The sequence below is a fragment of the Micromys minutus genome (assembly GCF_963924665.1).
Source record: "Micromys minutus genome assembly, chromosome: 8".
NCBI lineage: Eukaryota > Metazoa > Chordata > Mammalia > Rodentia > Muridae > Micromys > Micromys minutus.
In genome coordinates this window covers 10,434,869-10,458,709 of record NC_137977.1, presented here as the reverse complement: position 1 = coordinate 10,458,709, position 23,841 = coordinate 10,434,869, and the positions used below count along the sequence as shown (strand labels likewise).

The 23,841-nt window shown below is 37.8% G+C and overlaps 1 protein-coding gene across 1 annotated transcript in view; it reads right to left on the bottom strand.

Annotated features, from left to right (window-relative positions):
- ASXL3 (ASXL transcriptional regulator 3) overlaps positions 1-23,841 on the bottom strand; it is a gene marked incomplete at both ends in the record, with an annotated part of 168,221 nt that overhangs the window by 43,281 nt on the left and 101,099 nt on the right. Inside the window, one exon of the mRNA XM_080920038.1 lies at positions 22,468-22,631. Coding sequence (XP_080776164.1) covers positions 22,468-22,631 — 164 coding nt within the window. The remainder of the gene's footprint in view (positions 1-22,467; positions 22,632-23,841) is intronic.

Below are 23,841 nucleotides of genomic sequence, written 5' to 3'. Positions count from 1 at the left end.
GGCAGTCAGCCAAGATTCTAACAGACAGGTGGAACAGGGGAGCACTGTGCAGTGTGGAATGTGATTAAAGGACTAGCTTTTCCCCCAGTGACCCAGATCCTCTCATATTCCTCCTGTCCACTTTCAGAGCTGCAAGTGAGCAACCCTAATGAATGTCAGAGCATAGTTAAGTGTGTCACTGCCATAAATTCCAGGACCGACAATCACTTAGTATCTAAGGCTATAATGTTCTCTGCCTTTAAATGAAAGACATCATTAAGTACCGTTATCTATATTCTTCTTCTGTCATTAATTACAAGGTAGATTTTTAAAGCCAACATTTTTATAAGCAATGGATGATATGTAAAATGAAGAGATACAGTCATTCCTTATCACAAAATACCATGAAAAATATGTCTGAGAAATAAGAAAATGGCAACTGTGAGTCTCATGTTCTGACCAAAACATTGTGCATTTACATTTTAATTCTGTATCTCACTTTAATAAGCAAAATAAAATGCATCTAAAGAATCTTGCACAATTGAACTCTGAGAAGAGGAGCAAGCTTTGTTTCACACAGAATTAAAAGGTAAGGGTCTGGGGTGGTGTCTGCTATTGCTCCGCAGCTATTCTCTTTTACTGCTGCAGCAATGTGTAGAATTTTAATCTTTATGACAGAATTTTTGCACTGCAAATGTGGTAGCAGGAGCCCTCAGAGGACCTTCTGGGTCAGGGATCCCTGAGCACTGCAGTCTTGGCTCTTCCCTGAATATTCACAGCACTCCATGTCTGAGGGCTGGAGATATCTAACCCCGCCATGTGCTCTCACCCACAGGACACATACAATAACCTGACTGTGCAGGCAATCAATTCCACATCTAATTTTATTCAAACTGAAATTGGGGGACAGCTGTTCAGATCCAAGCTGTTTAGAAATCAGTTACCAGACCACAATTCATTATCACAATAGCTAAAAACTTCCTCCATTTAATTAAATAATAACCATGTTCACATAAATAAAGCATTTGTCATTTGGGAATTTGAATTATCCATGGTATGGTATTCGTAGTGTAATATGAATATGATGCAATTAATACAAACAGTATGCGTAACTGGGAGGTCAACGAACTTCTGAAAGATTGCATGCATTTTGAAAGAAGGTTTCAGGCATATGGCACAGAATAAAGAAAAAATTAAAATGAAAAGATATTCATCAAATTTGCATATAAAGAATAAAAAGAATAGCAACTGTGAATGTCTGTCATGGACATTAGAAATAAAAACTAATTTACGTCCTCAAAGGAGTAGAAAAGTCATATCAATAAAACAAATATAAGCATCTGTTAACAAAATAAAATGTAATTTAGCTATTTAGAAATTCGTTCAAGGGAAACTATTATATTTACATTCATTTTATATTGACAAAATTGCTCTGTTAGGCAAAAATACAAGGAAAAAATGGAAAAATCTAAATGAAATAAAACTTGCAACGTTTTTAGTAAGCAATTTTAACAATGTGGCTTTTAAAACAAGATGTGAAGAAGTACACCAATAGAGATGATAACATGGAAGGGCAAAAATCTCAGGAGACCCACCCTTAGGGAAAGAACTACCTCCAATCTAGGAATGCTGGCATTGTAGAAGAAATAGTCTTCCCCAGAGAGGAGCACCTAGTTAGTTCTTCAAACCCAAATAGTCAATCCTGAAATTATATGAATAAAACTAACACCACAAAAGCTGAACAGCTTGCATTTTTATATTTAGACACACATATAAAACTGCTAGTATGAGAATTCTGTGGTACCTACGCTTTTAGAGCCAACCCGAATGCCCCCACTGTGCTTGTGAGATGTCTCTACTTTGCTGCTGAGATGAACCTACTCCCTGCTATTGTGGCAAATGCAAATAGAGGAATGTTCTACTGATGGTGTTTATCTGGCCTGGTGCTCCTGGGCCTTTGGGGAGTTTCAGGTTTTGGCTAAGACACTGGTATGTATGCTTTGGTGTTTCTTGAGTCTTTTGATACATCTGATTTGTTTGGGCAGGAGAAGACACAACTGTAGTAAACACTAGTCAAACGACATGCAAAGATTGAGAGTTCTGTCCGTTTTACTGGGACCCCTACAATGTAGTGCCTCCATAACATCCATCCACCTGGTTAGGAAGTTGGTCCACATATTGTGATTTCATTTATGTTTCATCTGAGAAATGTCAGCATCCAAGGGAAATCAAACTCGAGTAAGGTACTACACAGAATAGTGCAAAATAGCCTTGAGTGAATAAATTTAAACGAAAATGATGTGAAATACCCATAAGTGGTTCTCAACCACCCAGCTCTGGTAATGTGTCCTCCAGAGGTCATGTGAAGGTGTTTAGGAAACATGTTAGGCTGTTAGGGATGCTATGGAGATCTGGCAGGGAGCATGCAACTGTGCATCTTGCCACACACAGATGAGTAAGCCCAAGCTGACAGCAAAGAAATTCCTGGAACCAAATGCTACTGCTAAGGTAGAGAAGTCTATGGTCCCCATAGAACTGTAAAGTGAGCAACAAGATTTATTTATCAATAGGGCTACTTTTTAATTCTTCAAAAATATTTTTAAATGATCTAAATAACAGAAGATATCAAAGGTCCACAAATATTGTTGGATCTGAAGATTCAAGTTCTCTGAAAATCTAGGTCTTGGTGACATTTCAAGTTATCTTTGTTCTAAGATTTTGATATGCTATGGTACAAATATATTATATGAATCTGAGCATCAAATTCAACATGTTATAACTCATTTTAAGGTTGGAAGCCCCAACCTGTGATCCTCACAGCCTGAGTGGCTGAGGCAGGAATACAGAATGTTTAGAGAAGTTCAAAGCCACCCTAGAGAACTTGCTCAAATTTCTAAATTTAAAAGAAAATGTGTTTTGTGGCTCAATGGTAGATACCTTGCTTGGATTTAATCTCCAATACCTAGAAAGTAATAGAAAATGGAAGAGGTCAACATTTTCATTACCAGAAACAATAAAGGACAAAAGAAAATATTACAGGCTAATCTCTCTACTATTAAAAATGTAAAACCCATGAACAAAAAATTATCAGATCAAATAGAGATGTAAATTGTTCTTTATTCTAAGAGCTAGAGGTTCATTCAACATATAAGGAGCAAGTAGATCATTTTAATGTCTATATAATAAGGCCAAAACTATCTAAATAGACACATAAAATATTTACTATTAGATGTGAAAAACTGAATAGGAAAGAAATAAAAGTTTTATAATATAAATTTTCTATTACTGGAGCTTAATTTAAGAATAGCATGTCAGGATGATCACATGGCCCCTTATTCCAGAGCCTTAAGGTTGTGGTCAGGAGCCAGTGAAAGCCTCAGCAGGTAAAACACTTGCAGCCAAGCCTGTGAGTATGAGCTCAATCCCCAGGATTCATATTCTGTAAGGACAATCTCACCAGCTGCCCTCTGATAATCTACATGGATGCAAATCACACATGAGCATATAATCATACATGCTCACATGTACAAACAAAGAGAAACAATAGTAAAATGTAAATATTTGAGGGATTTTAGAAAACAATACTTCTACTTAACACTGTATTGAATATAGCTAAATAAAGAAAGTACAGACACTTAGTGAATAAAATTACAATTATCACAGTTACAATGATCCCTTGAGAAGATTGCCAACCAAAACCTGTGTACTATTAAAGTAAATGGATTTAAATGGATTTTAAAAGTCTCTAGAAAACAATAAGTGTATAAAAGTTAGTGACTCCAGTAAGAAAATACAAAGAACAACTTGGAGTGACAACAAACAGCAGCAAATCCCTTGGGACAGATGTTATAAGATTCCCAAGACCTACTCCAAAGGAAATCTGGAATATCACTGAGAGAAATGAAGGGAAAGTTCAGTAATCGAAAACAATGTACATTCATGGCTTCATAGATGCACTGTACTTAAGTTTTCATTATCCCCTGTACATTATCTATGTTAGATGGCTTTTCTAACACCAGTGTTTTTCTGTGGAAATTTATAAAATTATTGCAAAGGTTTGTGAAAACGCTAAGGACTACTCTATGGGTCAAGCAAAGTGAACAGAGCAGGTGAGGTCCCTCTACCTGACTCCAGGCTCCCAGTATGGATTGGGCCGCTTTATTAGAGGGTAGATCGTTTCTACAAATGGGAGCATGTCTGGTCAGTTTTGTTTAGACAAGACTGACAGAATGATCTGGATCATAATTTTAGGATGCAGTAAAGGAGGAAGAGAAGGAAGGGGATGGGGGAAGAGAGATATGAAGTTCATTTGACCCTATTTAATATATAATTGTTCAAATTGTTTATGTTTCAGTGGAATTTCTGAATGGACAGAGAATTATGGGAAGGACTGAAGTGAGAACAGAGTACAGGAAGCGCCATTCTGGAAGTGCTCCCGAGAACAATGAAAGAAAGTGGGAACTGAATGTATCTTTTGGTCTTTTTCTGTGCCCTAACTTTTACCCACTTTTCCTTTATTTAATAACTCCTTAAACAACAACACACAAGACTGAAACAAAGCATTGGAATTAACACATGTCTAATAATCTGCAGAGGCTGGATTCAAAACAACACAAGAAAAACCCACCCAGCACCATTAGACTTTCTGATGTGGGTCATTACCAGAGGCAGCAGGCTTCCCTCTTACAAGTCACAGCACCACTTTCTGACTCTCCTTCCAGACGTGTCATTACTTTTCTCTCCATGGAGAGCAAAGAAACCACAAAACTAACAGGCTCAATAGTTATCATTGGCGACGTAAAGACTACTGAAAATCTAATAGAAACATCATGTTGTCAGAAAGAAAAAAATAGAAATTGCCACTCAGAACCGTTGCCACTGAATATTCGATATATACAACTGAAAACAATGCTCTTCTCAGATGAAACTAGCACAGCACTTACATATGTACTAATCATGGGACTGTCACACTAGTGAGATGGTTTTCAGATCACCCTCCCTTTAATAACTCACATTAGACGTTTCTGAGCTATAAAATATATTAGTGAAACTGAAATGCCTCTTTGTGACATCTGAATGGAAACTATCATCTAAAATGATATACAGAATATAGAAAATCTTTGGGCTAGATTTACTATAAATAAGATGCTATTCTGAGCATCTTTCAAAAATAATACTGAATACTGACTATATTACTCCATTTATAGAAGACGAAAACTCATTATTAATATATTGCTTTTGAGAAATGGGTGGTTTATTTAACAAATGGCTTTGGTGTGATATTATAAAAAGTTAAACCAATATTTGTTGCCCAAAATAAAACATAACATGTCAAATCTCACTGATTTCTGGCTTGAGGAACTCCAAGTTAAGTTACCTCAGGCAAACCACTGAGTGGCAAGTTCTATTTTAAGGAATAACCACTTAGAGGCTATAGATGTGTGCTGCTGGTGTGCAGCAAGTGAAGAGAGTCAAAGAATCAGCTGTGTTTTGGTAACCACTGCATTCCGTGCCCATAAATCCCAGGCCACACCCTCTACCAGGCAGATTCCCAAGGGCAGGACTCTGCTGTAGGTAACTGTGCCTCGGAGGGCTCCTCTCAATGACAGTGAAGAGGGGGCAAGTGAGTGAGAGAAGCCTCCCATAGCTTTTCAATCCCAGCTCCAGTGTATGGTCACAGACTCTAAAGTCGCAGCTGTTTCACCCAAGTAGCTAGGAGTTCCTTTCATGCTGAAGCCCTAACCTGGTCACTGAGTGGAGAAAGTCACACTGGGCACAATCAAGGCCATCTCTCCCACTGAAAGCCCCCACTCTAAAGCTCCACTGTCATTCCTTGTGACCCAAGAAAAAGAAGATGCTGCCTTAATCATATTTTCTAGGTCCCCCGAGAAGCTACTTCTTAGCATGCTGGAAGCTGTCTACGAAGCTTGCTTTCATAAAGTAAAGGCCATATAAGTAATGTTCAGCAGGAGTCTGCTAGCATGCTTAGAGACTGTTAGAGAGGACCCTGAGGAAACCTTCGGAGGTTGGAGCCACCTCACAATGGGCCTCAGAGTCATCCAGCAAAAGAGAGCTAATTAACAGAAGTTGAGTGTAAAGCACCGCACTCTTGAAAGGCGCTGAGGTGGAGAGGGAGAGGGAGCACCTTCAGAGAAGCAAGCAGAGTGGGGAGGAAGGGGATAACATTGGAAATGCAAATACAGAGAATATCCAATAAAAATTTTAATTAAAAAAAGAAAGCATAACACAAGCAGGCGACAATTAATAGACTCTAAGAGCAGGTATGGTATCAAAGGAGATTAAAATCTCCAGCCCAGTCCTACCAACCTGATAATTTATCTCCACTCCCTGCCAAAGATGGAAAATGATTGACAGCATGGTGGCCATGTTTGTGAAAGAAAGATGAAATGACATTGGGATTACTGAAAACTTCATATCAATTAATTGTTCCACTTCTCCAAACAAATGTAATTAAACTCCATGTCTAATAAATAAGGATAAAGTTAAAAGCTATAGAAACACCCCCTTTTGTGAAGAATGAGGGTCTTAACTAGTCATTACACCTATCATAGGTGCCGATAATTACTTAGCAGAACATCTGATAAAAGAACAAAGAGTGTGTGGATGACCATGCTAACAGCCAGGCTCTGGGTGATGCACTTGCTAAGATGTTCAGGCCTAGGCCCAGGTTCACACAGCCAAGAAACCTACTGCTCTAAAATCGCCCATCCGAGTTTCCAGAAATAAATAAGGAAGTGGCTAATGAGGTGGCTTAGTGGCTAAGGACATGTGTTGCTCTTGCAGAAGACCAGAGTTCAATTCCCAGCACCTACACAGGGTGGCTTACAATTGCCTATAACATCAGCTCCAGAGGACTTCTGTCAGCATCTGCACCCATGTGTTGTGTATTCACATGGAGTCACATAAACACATAAATGAAAGGAAAACTAATGCATAGAAGAAGAAATTAAAAAGAAAATGACCTCAAGTTCTGAGAGGGGTCAGGCATCAGTGTACACACTGGCTATGTCATATGATGTTAAATAGTTACTGTTAAAAACAAATGTGGAGAGAAAAAGAAAAATATAAAGAAATGGGACCATGAAGGCAAGGGTAAGAGGCTGAGAGGACAAGGGGCAGAAATAGGAGGTTCTTGGGATAAAGTAAAACAATCAGCCAAGAAAACTATTGTGAATGGCCTTGCTGGGGGACTTATCAGAACATTGAAACAAGCATTTTGAATGGTTTTTATCTTTTGTCTTTTTAATTACAAGCTGGAGATATCTCAGAAGTTAGGAGTCTGGGCTGGTCTTCTAGAGGATCTAGGTTCTAGACTTAGCACACACAGAGTATCTTACAACCATCTGTACCTCTGGTTCCAGGGGATCTGATACCATCGTCTCGTTTTTGTGTATACCAGTTATGCACGTGGTACACATACATGTAGGCAAGACATACATATAAAATAAAATAAAATAAAATAAAATATTTTAAGTAACTAAGCAGGTCATGTTTTACCATGTGAGCCACAATCATAGTATATCATAAAATATGTAAAACAGTCATCCTGAGACAGAAGTTATGATGAATAAACAAGTAGAAATCCTAGATTGGAATGTAAAATAAGCAACAAGTAACATTTCTGGAGGAGATCAATATTAAATTTGAACAGTTAGATGGAAGAAATAGTAATACCGGAGACAGAGCACTGGGTTCCATACATGCATGGTGGCTTAACCACCTGCCCCAGGATCAAACAAACAAAACCTCAGGGTGAATTTGATGCTCTGATGCGATGCTAAGAGATAGTATCTTGTAATTTTTTTATGTCATTGTTATGTGGATGGGTGTTTTGTAGAATCTCTGCATGTAATTTGCATGTGTGCAGTGTCCCATATAGGCCAGAAGAAGGTATTGGATTTCGTGGAACTAGAGTTAAAGGCGGTTGTAAGTCACTGTGTGGGTGCTTGGAATAGAACCTGGAGCCCCTGGAAGAACAACCAATACTCTTATCCTTTGGGCTATGTCTCTAGGTAGCTGGGAGGTAGTCAGGTACCTTTGTAAAAGCTGATATGCCATGAAGGATCCTTCCATAAGAATGGATTAAGTGTCTTTATTTCACTGAACACTCATGTAATTTCTCTCCTGCTGAATAAATTAAATGGTTTGAAAATGTACATAAATTAGAAAGAACTACATAAATGCTATAATCCTCAGTATGAGTTATATAGTTACTTCTTTATCTGGAAGCTTGGGTATGTAAAAACTGTAATGAATTACCAATAACATAACAAAATGTCCAAAAACATACTTCAAATATTACTAACATTCTGTTGAAGAAAGGTCCCTTTGTAATTGTAATTTATATGTTCTTTACATGGGAGATATTTAAGAGACCCATTCAAGATATTCCATTTCCCCCTTTAATAACTCTAATTTGGTCTTACTTGTTAACTTCGCCAACAAGCGATATGTGAGAGCTGGTAGCTAGTTCTTGGACCTCACCTCATTCAGTCCACAGTTTTCGTGGGAATGAGGGTGCAACCTGAAGATACACCACCTCCCTTGGCTTTGGTGATTTTCTGAAATAGACTCTTTGGTTTTTGCTCTACCTCATGTAACTGGCTGTTGCTGGTCAGTCTTCTTCGAAAGGCCATTTACCTTTCTGTAATCACTAAGATACAGAAGACACAAAGAATAACCTTCCTGACACCTTACATAATAACCCATGCCACTTATATCCAAGTGTTTCTGTTTAGCTCTGGGTGCTGAAATTAAATCCTAACACAAGCTAATCAAATAGTCTATGACTGAATTAGAACCCTAGACATGACCTATGGTTTTAATTAATGAACACATATCACTGGTACCAATTATTTTAAACTATACCTTAGAACTATAGTTTATCATCTAAACATCTATAGCTAATTTGTTATTCCTAAACTCTACATAGACTTCTCAAAAGCAATTCTGACCTATGCTCGAATTTAAAAACTTTCTCTCTTCATTCATTTGGCGTTTCTGTAACAAACAAAAGGACACTAGGTAATATTTAAAGAATATAAGTGTATTCCTAGTTTTGGATTATAGAAGTGTACCTCCAGGCATGAGCAAAGACAGTTCTTTCAAAATGCTGCATTTTGCTCTGTGGTTACTTGGTAGAATTGATATAAGGGCAGAAACACTCTGTGAAACTTCTTTTATGAGGATACCAATCCCACTGACAGGGGCAGCAACCTGATAATTTTATCATTTACTCAAAAGCTTTTACTCTTGATACCATAGTTATCATGGGGTTCAGATTTAAGTGTATGGATTTAGATGGACACATATACTCCAAACACAGCACATCCTCTTCTCCCAGGTTTACCTACTGCAGAAAGCTGCATCATTCATTCATTCATTCATTTGTTCATTCATTCATTCACTGGGACAAATATGCATAATGGTGAGTGTCTGGCATTCATAGAAAAGAGTGATGGACTAGGTGTAAATCACGAGTTCTTCAGCTGAGTGCTAGAGGCACTTCCCTCCTGGATTATACTGGCTCTGTTTTATGTTTGAGAAATCCAGCGTTCTTGGACAATGTTCCTACCCATTAAAACAAAGGGCAGCCTGCCATCTGAATTAACTCTTCCCTTCCACATCTTTAAAAAAGTTAGAGGAAGTCTATTCTTCATAGAAGACTCTCATTCTTCCTTCCTGCAAAAGCAAAAAGTTAAGCATGCATGCATGCATGCATGAATATTTGATTAAATGAATTAGAAAGCAAAGGGCAACTGTGTAAATATCACATGGCAACCTAAAGTATCTGTGGTATCATATCAGCTAATATGGTAGTGGTAGTGAATTATACATGGTCAAGGATGCTTTGCAGGCTGTGAAGTTACCATAATAGCATTTGTATGTAAAGGCAGGACATGGTTTACAATAAGGAACCATGTTTTCCAGGCTGAACGAGCTTGTGTTCCTCTGTTAACCATGTTGTGCATAGAAATAAAAAGAAGCCTGATTTGTTGAATTGCCCATTATTTGTAACTCAGTCTAATCTATACATTAATCTGACATAAATTGAAACTAGATACTAGTTAATACAATTTGATGTTAACCATGAGTGAGCTAAAAATGAAGAATGTAGATAAAATCAGTGGTTTCCATAAGTTATTTCCATATTATTAAATAAGCTGTGTATACTCCCATGCTTCCCCTACAGCCTCAATGGCAGGCAGGGAAATGACAAGCCTCAGATTGAAAGGATATCACTGGGTATATGTGATTTAGTATCACCAGTAACTGACTTAGGCAAGACCGAATAATGGATTTCCTAAGTACTTTAAGATATGCTTTCAGAAGCAGGGGAAAAGCCAACATGGCCATTCCATTAAAATAATTACATTTCAAGTACACACTTACTTTTACTTAAAGGCTTAAGATATTAGTACTTTTCTTATCTTTTATAAATTTGGATTTTATAATCTTTTAGGTAAATTGATATTTCATTATATATGATACTTGTAGAATAAAATAACAGTATAATTTTAAAATCAATATATACAGTACATGGAATGATCTCTAAGAGCAGCCTGGCTTATTGAAAATGTATGAGCTATTTCTATGGAGGAAAGAGAACCAAAAGCCCTTTCCCATTTGCATTTATAAAGGTTTCTTTAAATATATACACTGATGCCAACATAGCCATCAGAAATCAATAAATCACATTCTCGGCTGCAGTAAATGCTTGACACACACATTCATTTTTCTGGTACAAAATTCGCTGTAAAAGGACTGTGTAAATGTTCCATTTTAGTTTAATGACATTCTCCACAGTTAAAATTATGTGCATTACTGCCAGTGAGTGCAGATAGGATTTTAAAGTGCGTACACTGTACATATCCTTCAACAGCTAGCCATTCAGCAGCCCATAGACACTGGATACAGACCCAGAAAAAAAAAAACCTGCAAGGAGTCAGAATGGTCTAAAATGCTTCAATTACCATTTGGTCAAAAAATAAAAGGTATCATTTATTGAGACACTGTTGGGGGATGGTCTGATGGAGGTTTGCAGACAGCCCTGTTTGCCCAGTGCCACCAAATGGAGATGGTGAGGATCATCACTTAAAAATGATTCAGGTGACAGGCATGGCAACAACGTATCCATCAGTGAGGCTCAATTTGAAAGTGTAATGAAAGCCTAAATATGACTCTACTTTAGGTGACATTTATTCCACCAGCTGCCATATATTTTTAAAAGGTCACAAAATTGTTCTATGTAGACATGTTGATAAAGTGCAAATTCTTAAAGGAAGATTTGCCTTGTAGCACCAGGGAGCCTCTAAAAATTCTCCCAGCACATCTTCAGAGAAAGGAACCAAATGCACAGATGGCCAAAAAGCCAAGCATTTAGATTTTGGAGGCAATATTTTTTTTTTGTCTTTTTCATGTGGAGATACATAGGATGGGTGATTTCTACCACCTCACTTGCTCCGGTCAATACTACCCTAACCCTATCCTCTGGGGTTTTCTCAAGTGAAGTCAGAATCAAAGTTCTGTCACTAAAGTGATTTTTGTTTCATGTTTATCTAGCTGATTATATTTAAACTGTGCTCTGCTGCACTTTAATACTGAACAGTTAATATACATTTCTTTGTTGAGACCTAAATGTATGTCTTCCCAAACATAAATGCAGCTCCATTCTTTCAACTGAGCTAGCTTAAGTCCTTCCATCAGCCAAAAAGAACTTCACAGAGAACCTATCGTCTTCTACAAATCCATCATGTAAGACTTAGAAAACTATCTTACTCTTGAGAAAACTAAGTTCCAGCTTTATCTGTTACCAAGGTAACTGCACACAAAAAGTCATCACCATTGTTAGGGTGTAAACAGGTATGAACAGATTTGTCAACCACCATTTAACCTCATCATTAACATGATTCACTTGCCGCTTCCTTTACCATACTGAATTCTTGTCCTGGTCCATCCTGCTCCCTTCCATCTTCACTCTCGGAGCAGACAGGCGGTGCACTGCACTTTCACACTTACCTATTCTCTCCCTCTCTTGCTCTTCCCCTTTGATCTGAGAATCAGTATATGTGCACACAATGTAAACACACACACACACACACACACACACACACACAAAGCATAAAATTAATTTTCCTTTCTATTGTAATCAAACCTCCTTGAATTCAGAAAGTTGACCATAAATAGAAGCACCTCATACTCATTTAATTTCCTTCACCAACAGCCTTGATATATACATCTTCTTCTCTAAACCTGATTACTAAATACTTGTGATTTTATTTCTAAAAATGCTGAGGTTGTTACCCCAATGTAACTATTTTATAACTGAAGATTTTAATTTTTATGTATGCATATGTATGTATGTGTCTGTCATGTGTGCCGTGCTTACAGAGGAGAGATGAAGGCATTAGATTCCCCTGGAACTGCTACCCATTGAGAGTGTTGGAATCTGAACCCTAGTGCTGTGGTGGAGTAGAAAGTACTTATAGCCACATTATTTAGGATACATCCAGTGACGTTCTAGCTGAGGATCACTCGAGGAGAAATGCCGAGCTGCACTCTCACCATGTAGACTATGTGCACCAAGGAGTGTGAGATGCATTTGGAGCATCATCTATACCAGCACCTTGGCCATAGACTTCAGTCACCATATCCACAAGTAAAATGTTATGATTCTTTCAGACTCTGATCTGTTTGGTTGTGTTAGTGCAAAGCAAGTGCTTAATTCAATACCTCATGGATCTGGCCGGTTTTAAATCCTACAATGTCTTTAGCTAAATTCCTCATATATCCCTTCATTTATTTATTTATTAACCTACTTACTTATATATTTATTTAGTTTTACATTAATTCATGCATTTGTTAATCTATTCATTTATTTATTTATTAACCTATTTACTTATATATTTATTTAGTTTTACATTAATTCATGTATTTGTTAATCTATTCATTTATTTATTTATTAACCTACTTTCTTATATATTTATTTAGTTTTACATTAATTCATGCATTTGTTAATCTGTCTATTCATTTGTTTATTTATTATTTCTTTGCCCATCCATCCATTCATCCATCTACCCATCCATCCATCCATCCATTCATCCATCCATATTTATTGACCCTCTCATTTGCCACACACATTGAACAGAATAAAGTCACACTCTGGGATCTTTATGCAAATGAAGCACACAATGCATATGTGCAAACAATAAATAGAAACATATGACAGAATAATTAAGAGGAGCACCTTAAAAGGCAGATGAATTAAGAAAGGCCTGTAGTTGCAAAATGCTATCTTCTAGGCATAACATCCATGAACTCACAGCAGCTGTGACTGCATATGTTGGGTCAGCTCAAGGTTATACTTAACAGCCAGTCATGGATAAAGTTAGAGCTTTTAAGGCTAAATTTCTACCTGCTAAATTATTGTCAACTGATAAATTCCTAGGAAGGAGGGTCTTCATATGTGCACCCACTGACGGTAGTTCCACATCCATGACCACTCAGGAAGACCCCGGAGAAACTTAATGGGTTGCATTACAAAACAAAGCAAAAAGTCATGATCACGGAGAAAGGACCCACAGGGAAGACAGATATGAAACATATAAAAGATATGAAAGAGATAAGAAAATGTGAGGTGGTGAGAGTCTCCAGAATACATGATGTACATGACAAAAATTGCCAAAGAAAAAATTAAAATAATTTAAAAACAAAGAACTTTATAGAATGATACCTTTGGGTTCCCATGGGTGAGAGTGCACTTTTCTTGCCAAAGTGAAAGCAAACACAGTAGAGCATGTAAGACAGAGTACTAAGTTACTCGGGCTTACTGACTTAGTAACAGAAGAAAGAGAGCATGGCTGACCATAGCAAGGGTGAGGACTTCCATCCTCTCTCCTATTACTTCACTCCTTCACCAAAGCACTTTATAAAACATGAGCCTATCCACGCCTTACATCCACTAAAACTCCTGGTCTAATTTAAGCTGCTTAGGGGCCCTGAGGTCTTTAAGTGTCTTCCAATTCACCTTTGTAGTCTCCGTGTCTTCACCAGATATCCCAACCTTCCTAGGTGCAGCTAGATCTTTCTGCCTTCTCTGCCTTTGTGAACTGGGAATGAGGAAGATACTGGACGGGAATATCATGAAAGTGAAGTGCATTATCTGATGTTCAAATTCTGACTCCCTCGATTGTTCTTGGGAGAGGTTAGATTGATTTGGGTCCTGCCCTTGATCCTGAGTTTCATGTACAGAAACTGGGGATAAATGACACAGAAGCTTTATTGTAAAGGCTAATGATTACATATACAGAAATCTGGACATCGGACATGACCAGCACTGTTGCTGACATACATTGCAGCCTCTACTTACATCATTCTCCATAATTCTTTGGTATATATCCTGATTCTTTCTGACCTCAGACTATAAATAGTTCCTTTACGTTCCTGTGGCAAGGTACAAACAATACCACTACAGCCTGAGTTAAGGATGACAGGAAGTGTGACTTCTAAACATTATATCACCAGTGCTTAGCAGAGCCTCTTACATAAATAAATATCAAATTAAAACTGGCCGAATAAGTATTTGAATTATATATTCTATTCCTACTCCAAAAACCTAGGATTGAGTTATGACCAAATGACTCTACTTCTCACAAAAGCCTGTCAAGGGCCTGAAAATATAGCTCAGTGGTAGCACATCTGTCTAGCATGTGTGAGACCCTGGGCTCAATAGCCAGAAACCCATATACTTAAGAGTCTGGTCAGTCAAGAGTGCCAACAAGCAGAGACAACTCATTCAAGGTTGGACCATTAGAAAAGAATAGATTGAAGCCAAGGTTTATAAAAGCCACAGACAAGAGGAAGAAAACTGAAAAAGAGAAGGCACAGTAGGCCAGGACTAATAGCACAAGGTGCTATATGACTTGATGTGGTAAGAAGAATGCTTCCAGGACTCTGCAGAGAAAAATAAGTCTGTTGGGAGGGCCTGCATGCAGAGGTGTTCAAAACATCCAGCCTGCACTGGCCACAGAGGAAGCTGTGGGCTTCGGGTTCACTTTCTTTCTTTCTTTCTTTCTTTCTTTCTTTCTTTCTTTCTTTCTTTCTTTTTTTCTTTCTTTCTTTCTTTCTTTCTCTCTCTCTCTCTCTCTCTCTCTCTCTCTCTCTCTCTCTCTCTCTTTCTTTCTTTCTTTCTTTCTTTCTTTCTGCCACAACTGTGGATTCTAAACAATCAGAAATCAGAAGGCCTCCTCTTTTGCCTTCTGGATAATTCAGATCTGAAGTTTAGATTGATATAAGCCCCCTAGTCCTACCCCATATGTGTGTGTGTGTGTGTATGTGTGTGTGTCTGTGAGTGTAGTGAGATGAGGGGTCTGTGGGGCACAGCACAGAATTACAGGCTAATGCACAGTGAAGTAGCAGAATAGAATCACCTGGACCGAAATGTCAAGCTTGGGACTGGTGAAGAAGCACCTGAATGGGGATGTGTCCTGATGTGCAGTTGGTTAGGACAGAGAAGAAGCCTTAGAGAGGTGATGATTAGTGGGGTCCTACGCTCTAGTGAGTCTGAATGTGATGAGGACTATTTATCCTAACCATCCATAGGACTGGATAACTGACCAAGGTAAAGCAACAAATGTCTATGTAGATGACAGACGCCTATAGAGATAATATTAAGTGTAACAGAAGCCAATTTCTTTCAGAAGAATTAAAGAAGAAACAGGTTAAAAGAATAAAACTAGAAATGAACCACAAAGTATTAGATCAGGTTTGAATTCATGGTTCACAAGGTTGTAAGTGGCATCTAGAGACAGATTTAGATGTGTCCTGTGTACTGGTTACATACCAGATCTACATAATGCTCACTAAAGCCAATGCAGACTTAAAGAAATGTCTACAAACATATGCATTTTGTGCCAACATGTATTTCACAAATCTGTCATAGGTTTGGAAGAAGCAATACCCAGTAGTGAGGAAAATGTCTTTCTTGAAGTCTGAATTTCTGGATTCCAAACTACACTAATGAAAATCCTGGTTTCTTGGGTAGAGAGTTCATCCTGGTCTGGTACTAAGAACTTACAAGACAAGAGCAGAGTACATTGACATTTGTGCCTCCTGGTAAAGAAGAACGCGCTCAGGCAGTAATGGGAAAACCTGTAGTACAGGAGCACCTTTAATGGTCTCCTGCTACCTGAATGTGGAACAATTTAAGCATAACAACCTATTAAAAACAAATATAAATCGATAAATGGGATGCTTGAAAAGCAGCAAGATATTTACATGGCTAAAATTAACTTCCTTAAAATACTATTTAATTTCAAAGAGGAAGGAGTTGTTTTTCATTAGGGAAATTGAGCAGCAACATGCAGGAACACAGATTGATTTAGTGTCCTCCTCCCAGGAACCGTAATCTGATTCTGACAACAACAACAACAACAAAACACTATTTCAGCCTAGATTGGCCTACCGTCCTCAAAGGTGTCATGGCAGGACTAATGCCTATTTCCACCAGCAGACAGCAGCAAGGACATTTAATAGTCACATATCTGTACATGACATTGTTGATCAAAGGAATTTCACTGGGACTCCACACTAAACTGGCCTGGAGCTCAGATCACAAAGAAACCATTACTTCTAATCTCTAGGCCCCACTGCTTACACTAGGCTCATGGAAAGGAAAGCCATAACTTCTGTGTTTTATCATAAACATATGTTATGGAATTTTTATCAGTCTCCACTGGCCTCTACACACTTTCTTGTCGCTCACTATCCCTCTTCCCCCACCTAAACTGTTCTCTTCCTGTTTCCCTGTGGCACACACTCCACTATCTGTAATATCATAATATATTGGGTGGAAAGAAGAGTAAACTCTGCAATGCACCTTCTAGGGGTTTATGGCTATTTTAAAGGAAGAAGAGGAGAGGGTGAGTAAAAAAGAGAAAAATGTAAAAGGGCACAAAGGGGAAGATAGAGGAGAGGACAAGGGGGAAGAGAAGAGAGAGTGACAGCCCCTGCGGACTGTGGTGCCTCAGTTCCCATTGACGTATGAAACAAATCAGAGTTAAGGAGGTTGAGGTGCTGATCTGAAGACAAGCCAAAGATTCGACTCTTTATCCTCATGTAGGGCAGAGAGCCAGGGAAAGAACAGGGGTATGAAAAAAGGCCAAGACTGAGCTCATTTGGGGTAGATCACTGAAAACTGCATATGAGAAGGGAGAGGAAGTTCCTTAACCCAGAGTCCACCTGAGCCCTCTCACCAGCTGAAACAAGAACAGTAGCTCAAGTAACATCTTCTGAGAAGGCTGTGCCCACTCTCCTATATAGATATTTATGTTAAAATGCCAGTGACTCAGGCTCAAGGCTTGAAGGTACATGATTTGGGTGTGGCCCCACTCTTCATATAGGTGGCCTGCAAATCTCAAACTTCATTTTGTTTAGAGTAAAGATAAATGACTTTTCAGGAGCCCTTTAATCTTAACAATTACTGACAAATTACTGTGATAAGACAGTGCTTAAAGCCCACCACACTCCTGCCTATTCCTTTGAGTGCAGTAAAAGTGATGGCCAGAGTTTATGCTTTGTGTCCTGTTCTGTTCAGAGCACAGCCTTCTCCTGAATCCACCTGCTCATGTCCATTTAAGGTATCTGTAATATAATCGCTGACTCTTCCTCATAAACCACCTAGCTCTGACGTCTTTTCACATTCCACAGCAGTGAACCCAGTTTGTCCAGAGTACAGGCTCTTAAAGCTAGAGGGGAACCCCTTGGGCTGCCATGGGTAACAGTGGTGAGCTGGAAAACTCAGTTTACCCTGTCTTCTTAAGGCATAGTTAGCTACCCAAGACACATCCATTCATCCCTACTGAGTACCCAGAAACTAAACTTCTTAGAAAAAAAAAACCTTCAAAGTGACTCTGACCCAAATAGAAGTGTACAACTTCATGGTAGGAGCATTGCAAACACTGCCTCAAGAGCAGAACATCTTTGACTCGAGCCTGTCTTCCATTCTCCCATCTGGAATCATGGTTCAATATGAGGACAGGTGACCTCAGCAGGAACCATGAGTGTGAATTTGGGGGCTTTTGTTTTAAATTTTGAGGTAGATTCATTTTTTTCATGAGGGTGAAGCATGAAGTAAACGAACCTATTATAGGGGATTCATCACGAAGGATCTCATATTTAAAACATCAACTCACAAAATTCACCTAGTCAAATAAGGCAATGGCTCCTTCACAATAATGGAATCCCAAGATTAACAGCTAAAGTATCCACTAATAAACTAATCCCTGTTGCCTTATGTACCTGAACCAATAAATCACTTTTAGGCTTTAGTCAGTTCAAGATGGATTTTTCTATTACTGTATAATATATTCTGTTGCTGTATAATATATGGAGAGTTACTTCAAATGTAAAATGAGATGTAACACTGCAATAAAACAATTAGCTGTAAATACTTCATGGTTGGAGACAAACAGGCCGAAGAATCGAGTAGAGAAGAGGCAGAAGAACAGGGTGGAGAGATTATCTTCCTAGTAGCAGGCAGTGGCAAGAAAAATGGAGAGACGCTGCTGTGTATTTAAGGATACAATCATAGAATGACTTTGCAGATGTCAGAAGTTAGGGATCCCACAAGGCTGGTTTAGGCTAGTGAGAAGGCAGAAACTTGGAATATTCAGGGAAGAGAAAGATGAGAGTTAGGAATTTCAAGATTTGTTGGCAAGTTTTTAACCCAGTAAAACTCCCAAGAGTTTTATATAATTATAGAGCCTTCCATGGGATCAAATAAACGGATGCAATCAGATCATATTCCCATGATTTCCCCACTCCTGTTAGCCCAGGAAACTGGTGGTTGTAGCAATCTGGAAACTTTTTAGCAGACAGCAGTATCTTAGGCAGCTTGTATCAAGTCGCATATACATTAGCCTCCCAGGTGACAGTATAAAGCCACCATGTTTAGAAGAGAAAGAAGAGAGGGGGAAAGAGAGAGGCAGAGTGGAAGAAAGAAGGAAGGGGAGAAGGGGATGGAGAGAAAATATGGTCCAAATTTCTCTCTTCCAAATGCTGAAAAAGCCAATAGCAGGCAATATCCTTCGAAATTCCTGAAGACCAAAATCTCAGTTGTTTCAAGTACTTTCAGGAACGCCATACCACAGGCAACCCTCCATTTGAACCCACTCATTCTGGGGTGAAAATATGAATAAAATTTTGTCCTTCATATTTCCAAGTTTAGTGCCCAAGGTCAGGCCATTATCTCTTATTTCCACAACTGCACTGTCTGTAGCCCAGCCCCCCTCCCCCACTCTCCTCTGCCTGTCCTGTAAATTACACATAGGGCTACTAGCTACTTAGGAAAGTAAGCATTGCATCTAGTTTATTAACCTTCTTGCCCTCCTCTAGGTCTAGGCACTGAAATATCTACATAACTAACTGCATTGTGTGTTGCTTCTTATTTGAAAAATCTTTGATGATTCTCATGGATTTCATACAAAATTCAAGGAGTCTAGGTAGCCTGCAACAAGGTCTTCACGTGCAGGGCAAGGTCCTCTTCTTCGGAGTATCTTTGAATTTTGCTGGGGTTGATATTAATCACACAGAAAAAGCTAAGTCTACTGGACCTTCAGGTGTGCAGTGTATAATACTATGTGTTCCTTCTGGAAGATGCTCTTTACTTAAAAAGCACAGTCCAGTGCTTTAAGGCTTAGCTCCACAATACGTCCCTACTAGAGAGTTATCTCTAATACTGCCTTTGAATTAACTGTTTTCATTTGCAATGTTTTCCAGGGACTTTATTCTTCTGCTTTGACACTTATGTGCCCCAGTCATCTTACTAAATTTAGTGTATACCTATGCTGGCATTAATCTTATTCCCTAATTATAAAGAAAGCCACACAACTCACTCTCATGGTTTCTGCATTCATCAACTAAACAGCACACAATGCATGCTCTGTAAGTATTTCTTGAATAAATAATCTCCCAAAGGGCTAAATGTTATTCAAGAATGGGTATTGTGCCAAATTTATTTATATTTCTTTCTTACAGTAGCTAAAAAATGGAGTAATAGAAATGGCTGCAGCTTGAATAAAATATTAGGCTTACACCATGGTCTCTTGGGTTACTGCATCCTTGACTAAATCTAGGACAATTTGTTATTTCTTCATTCCGTTAGTACTTACTGAGTGTACAGTATATGCATAAAAGATAAATCACATGCATATCAAAGTGTAGAAAAAAACTGTATATGCCACTAAATGAATCTCCAGAGTTTTTCTTGACTCTTGAATTCTCAGTTAAAAAAATGTTAAGATGACTTCATATGCCTTCCTTCAAAGGTTATGAAACCAAACTGAAATTATATATATATATATATATATATATATATATATATATATATATATATATATACATGTATATGTTAATATTAGGAGGAAGAAGAAAAAGTAGAGGAGGATGACAAGAAAAAAGAGGAGGAGAAAGAGAAAAAGTAGAGAAGGCACATGAGCGAAAGGATAGTGAAGACTATATTTTCTTCATCTTTAATTTTAATGCCAATCCCTCTCACACCCTCCATTCTTAAACTTTGGAAGCTGATTATTCCTGATTGTCATATACTGATTATTCCTGCTTTCATGGTTTTCATGTTTGGCATTCCTTCTCAGTACTGGTAAATTACTGTCTTTAAAAAAAAAAAAAAAAAAACAAACAGAAACTAAAAAACAGTGTTCTTCAAATGACATGAGAGAAAAGGAATGCTCTTTGGAAAGAGGAAGGTCACCAGTCCAAGGTATGGGTAAGAATATGATAAGCAATATTATAGCATTTCATAAAGACATTAACTCATCATTTCATAAGTCAGTATACACTAGGAATGAGGGGGAGGGGGATGTTACCTAACAAAGCTAATTATATGGAAAAGTCTTCAAAAGCTATGGTATTATTAGACTACCTTTACTCAAACAACCTCAGTTTTCAAAGCAGATAGCTCAAGAAAAAGTTCAAACCCTGAGTTGATACTTAGGACTCTTCCAGAATGCATTTCTGGTGTCTTTACAGTCATTTCTACTGCCATTTCTATCATAGAATCCCACCAGTTAACTGTTGATTTTTGGAATTCCCATCTCCCTTCTCCTGGTATTTTTCTACCCATTTGATTCCAATCTGTGTGCCTCTGAAGGTTAAAGGAAGAATCTTAAGTTTGTTTTTGATACTTCCATTTGCATTTGTGCTTAGAAAAGCACCATGGGCTTTTGTCGGTCTCAGTTTGTCTATTTCCCCTCTTGTTTAGTGAGTTGTAAAAGGCACATGTATTCAAGTGAGTGAATTTAATCATTCATGACAGAGGCATTGATTAAGAACTTACTGTCTGCGATCCCAAAGCTTCTAAAACGTATCAGATTCACCATAAACAATTATGAATTTTTTTTTGTTAAATAGTGGCAAACTCCCCAATGAAATGAATCTGAAGTCAAACTAATCGTTTTGTAAAGATGAATACATTAAAGAGCTATGTAAGAATTTTAACAAACTATTAGCTACAATAATGAAATTTAAATAAAAGGGTGGAAAAGTTAGTAGAAAGCTAAACCATTCAGAAAGCTATCAAAATTATACAGAGTGTTGTAGAAGTATGGAATCAATGTTGCCTAATTCACTTCACAGATGCACCTATAACTTATGAATTCATAAGCACACATATGCTAGTTAAACAATGAGCTAAAAAATACAGACTCAGAGTTTACTGAAGTATAAATTTCAGGACAATGAATGTTTTATGAAGATTAAAAAGAATCACAGAGAAATGTTTTAAAGATGGCATGTCATAATTTTTGTGACATTTAATAAAACTTATATGAAGAATTTCCCCCTTATCTTCCCTGAGAGAACAGTTTGGAAGTTGATTGATAGCTCCTTTTACATATCTATATTTGTGTTTCTTTACTTTAGTAACTTTCTAAAATTATATTTAGGACATCTGTACTTATACCAGAAGATAAAAGGTGATTATTTTTAGACATCATATTATTGATGACAGGCTTGCAGAAAGAAAATGCAAACATAAATTTTAAATGCCTTTTGGAAAGAATCAGAGTAAAAACATTAACATAATTTCTCAGAAACCCTGGCTTTTTTTATTACCAAATTTTAATATTCCCTTCAGGCAAAGGAGCAGCTACTTCAAAGATTTATTTGATAGTGGAATGTTTGATTTCTCTTTTTTCTTTCTTTCCCAGTGTGAGTTTTCATTTTACCAGAGTGTACTGTGATTTGAATTTTGAATAGGCTCATTACTAAGAATTTAAAAAGTAATAGTTCTATTTTGGCAGACTAAAGAATTTAACCGACAGCAGCCTTCACTAAACAGATTAAATAAATTATATACTACATTGCACTAAGCAGTCCACTCAGACACCAGTCGCCTTGACAACGGACCAGCCACTGCTCTGTCTGGTGGGGACTGGGTTGAACATCACTTACCTGCCTGTCCACTTCTGGGAGCAGAAGCAAGAGATACTGCTGGAAATGCTGAGGGAAGGAAGCAAAGGTGTGCTTGTTTATTAATGCCCTCAGGTTAGTGTTGACAAGAATAGAGCCAGGGGTTTCTATGTCAATGTCCTCCGCTTTGGTCCATTTCAAGTGTCCTGTGATGAATAAAGCAAGAGTTACGAGTTTACTACAGAGTGAAGAAACATGTACACGTGAACACCTGTGATCAGTGAACATATGTATTTTGTAATATGCTTATTTCTATCATTTCTAAAGTCATTTCTTGAGAAGAAATCAGAAAATAAAACCTTCATTAGTAAGGTTTATGTCTGCCTTAGTTATATTTCAATCGGTATTTATTTTAGTCAAATAAGTACCAAGGATGTTTTTATTTTTTTATTGTTTTTTTTTTTTTTCCAAAACAGCATCGAACACTGTAATAAAGGCATGCCTAAAGCTCACTCTGAGTTCAAACTGGCCTTGAACTTGTGGCAATCCTCATGTCTAGGGCTCTTGAGTATGAGGTATAGGAAATTATAAATTTGCAAAGGATTTAGAAGCACAAATCAACAATTTTTGTATGTTCTTAAACTTTAACTCCATTAATCGCAATATATTGTTAATTTAAGTTTCTGTGTTTTTAGTGCTCGGCATTGAACACAGGGGGATTAGAGATACTCAGCAAATTCTCTCCCACTGAGCTGCATCCCTGTTCAGTACTCTTAATCTTAACAAGCAGACACAACAGCAATATCAGTTGTGCATTCCTACCATGTTTCAGGCAGTGTATGTAGTAAGCACAGATAGTTTTATAAATTTTCATTCAAGGTGTTATTTGAGAATGATAATTTAATAAAAAAATGCTGATAAAAATTCCAAATGCAAGATTTGATGGGTAAATATACTGTCCCAAATCATTCCAGAATTCAAGGCCCTCTGGTGTCTACTGGAGTGTGTGTGCAGTCTTCCTAACTGGGATCAGGACAAAGGAAACACACTCTAGGTACAGACAGGTCATATTTACAATGGAAGGACAATTGTTTGTACCTTGTTTGCCTATGATTACAGAGTATGCTTCAACTCAGAGATCACTACGCTGCGGTCTCTGAGCTGAATGTAGCCCAATGCCCGAGCTGCCGAACAGAGTTTTGCTAGAACACAAACTTCCTGGTGCTTTCTAGATTGTCCTGCTCTGCCTCTGTAACGTGATTAGCGGAAGAGCTGTAGCGGAAACGCAGTCCAGCGTCAAACTGCTACTACTTATTTACTGGCCATTTACAGAAAACACTTGAACAACAACAACAACAACAACAACAAAAAAAAAGACCAAACAATTGTTTTAAGTGATTAAACACAAAAGTAAGA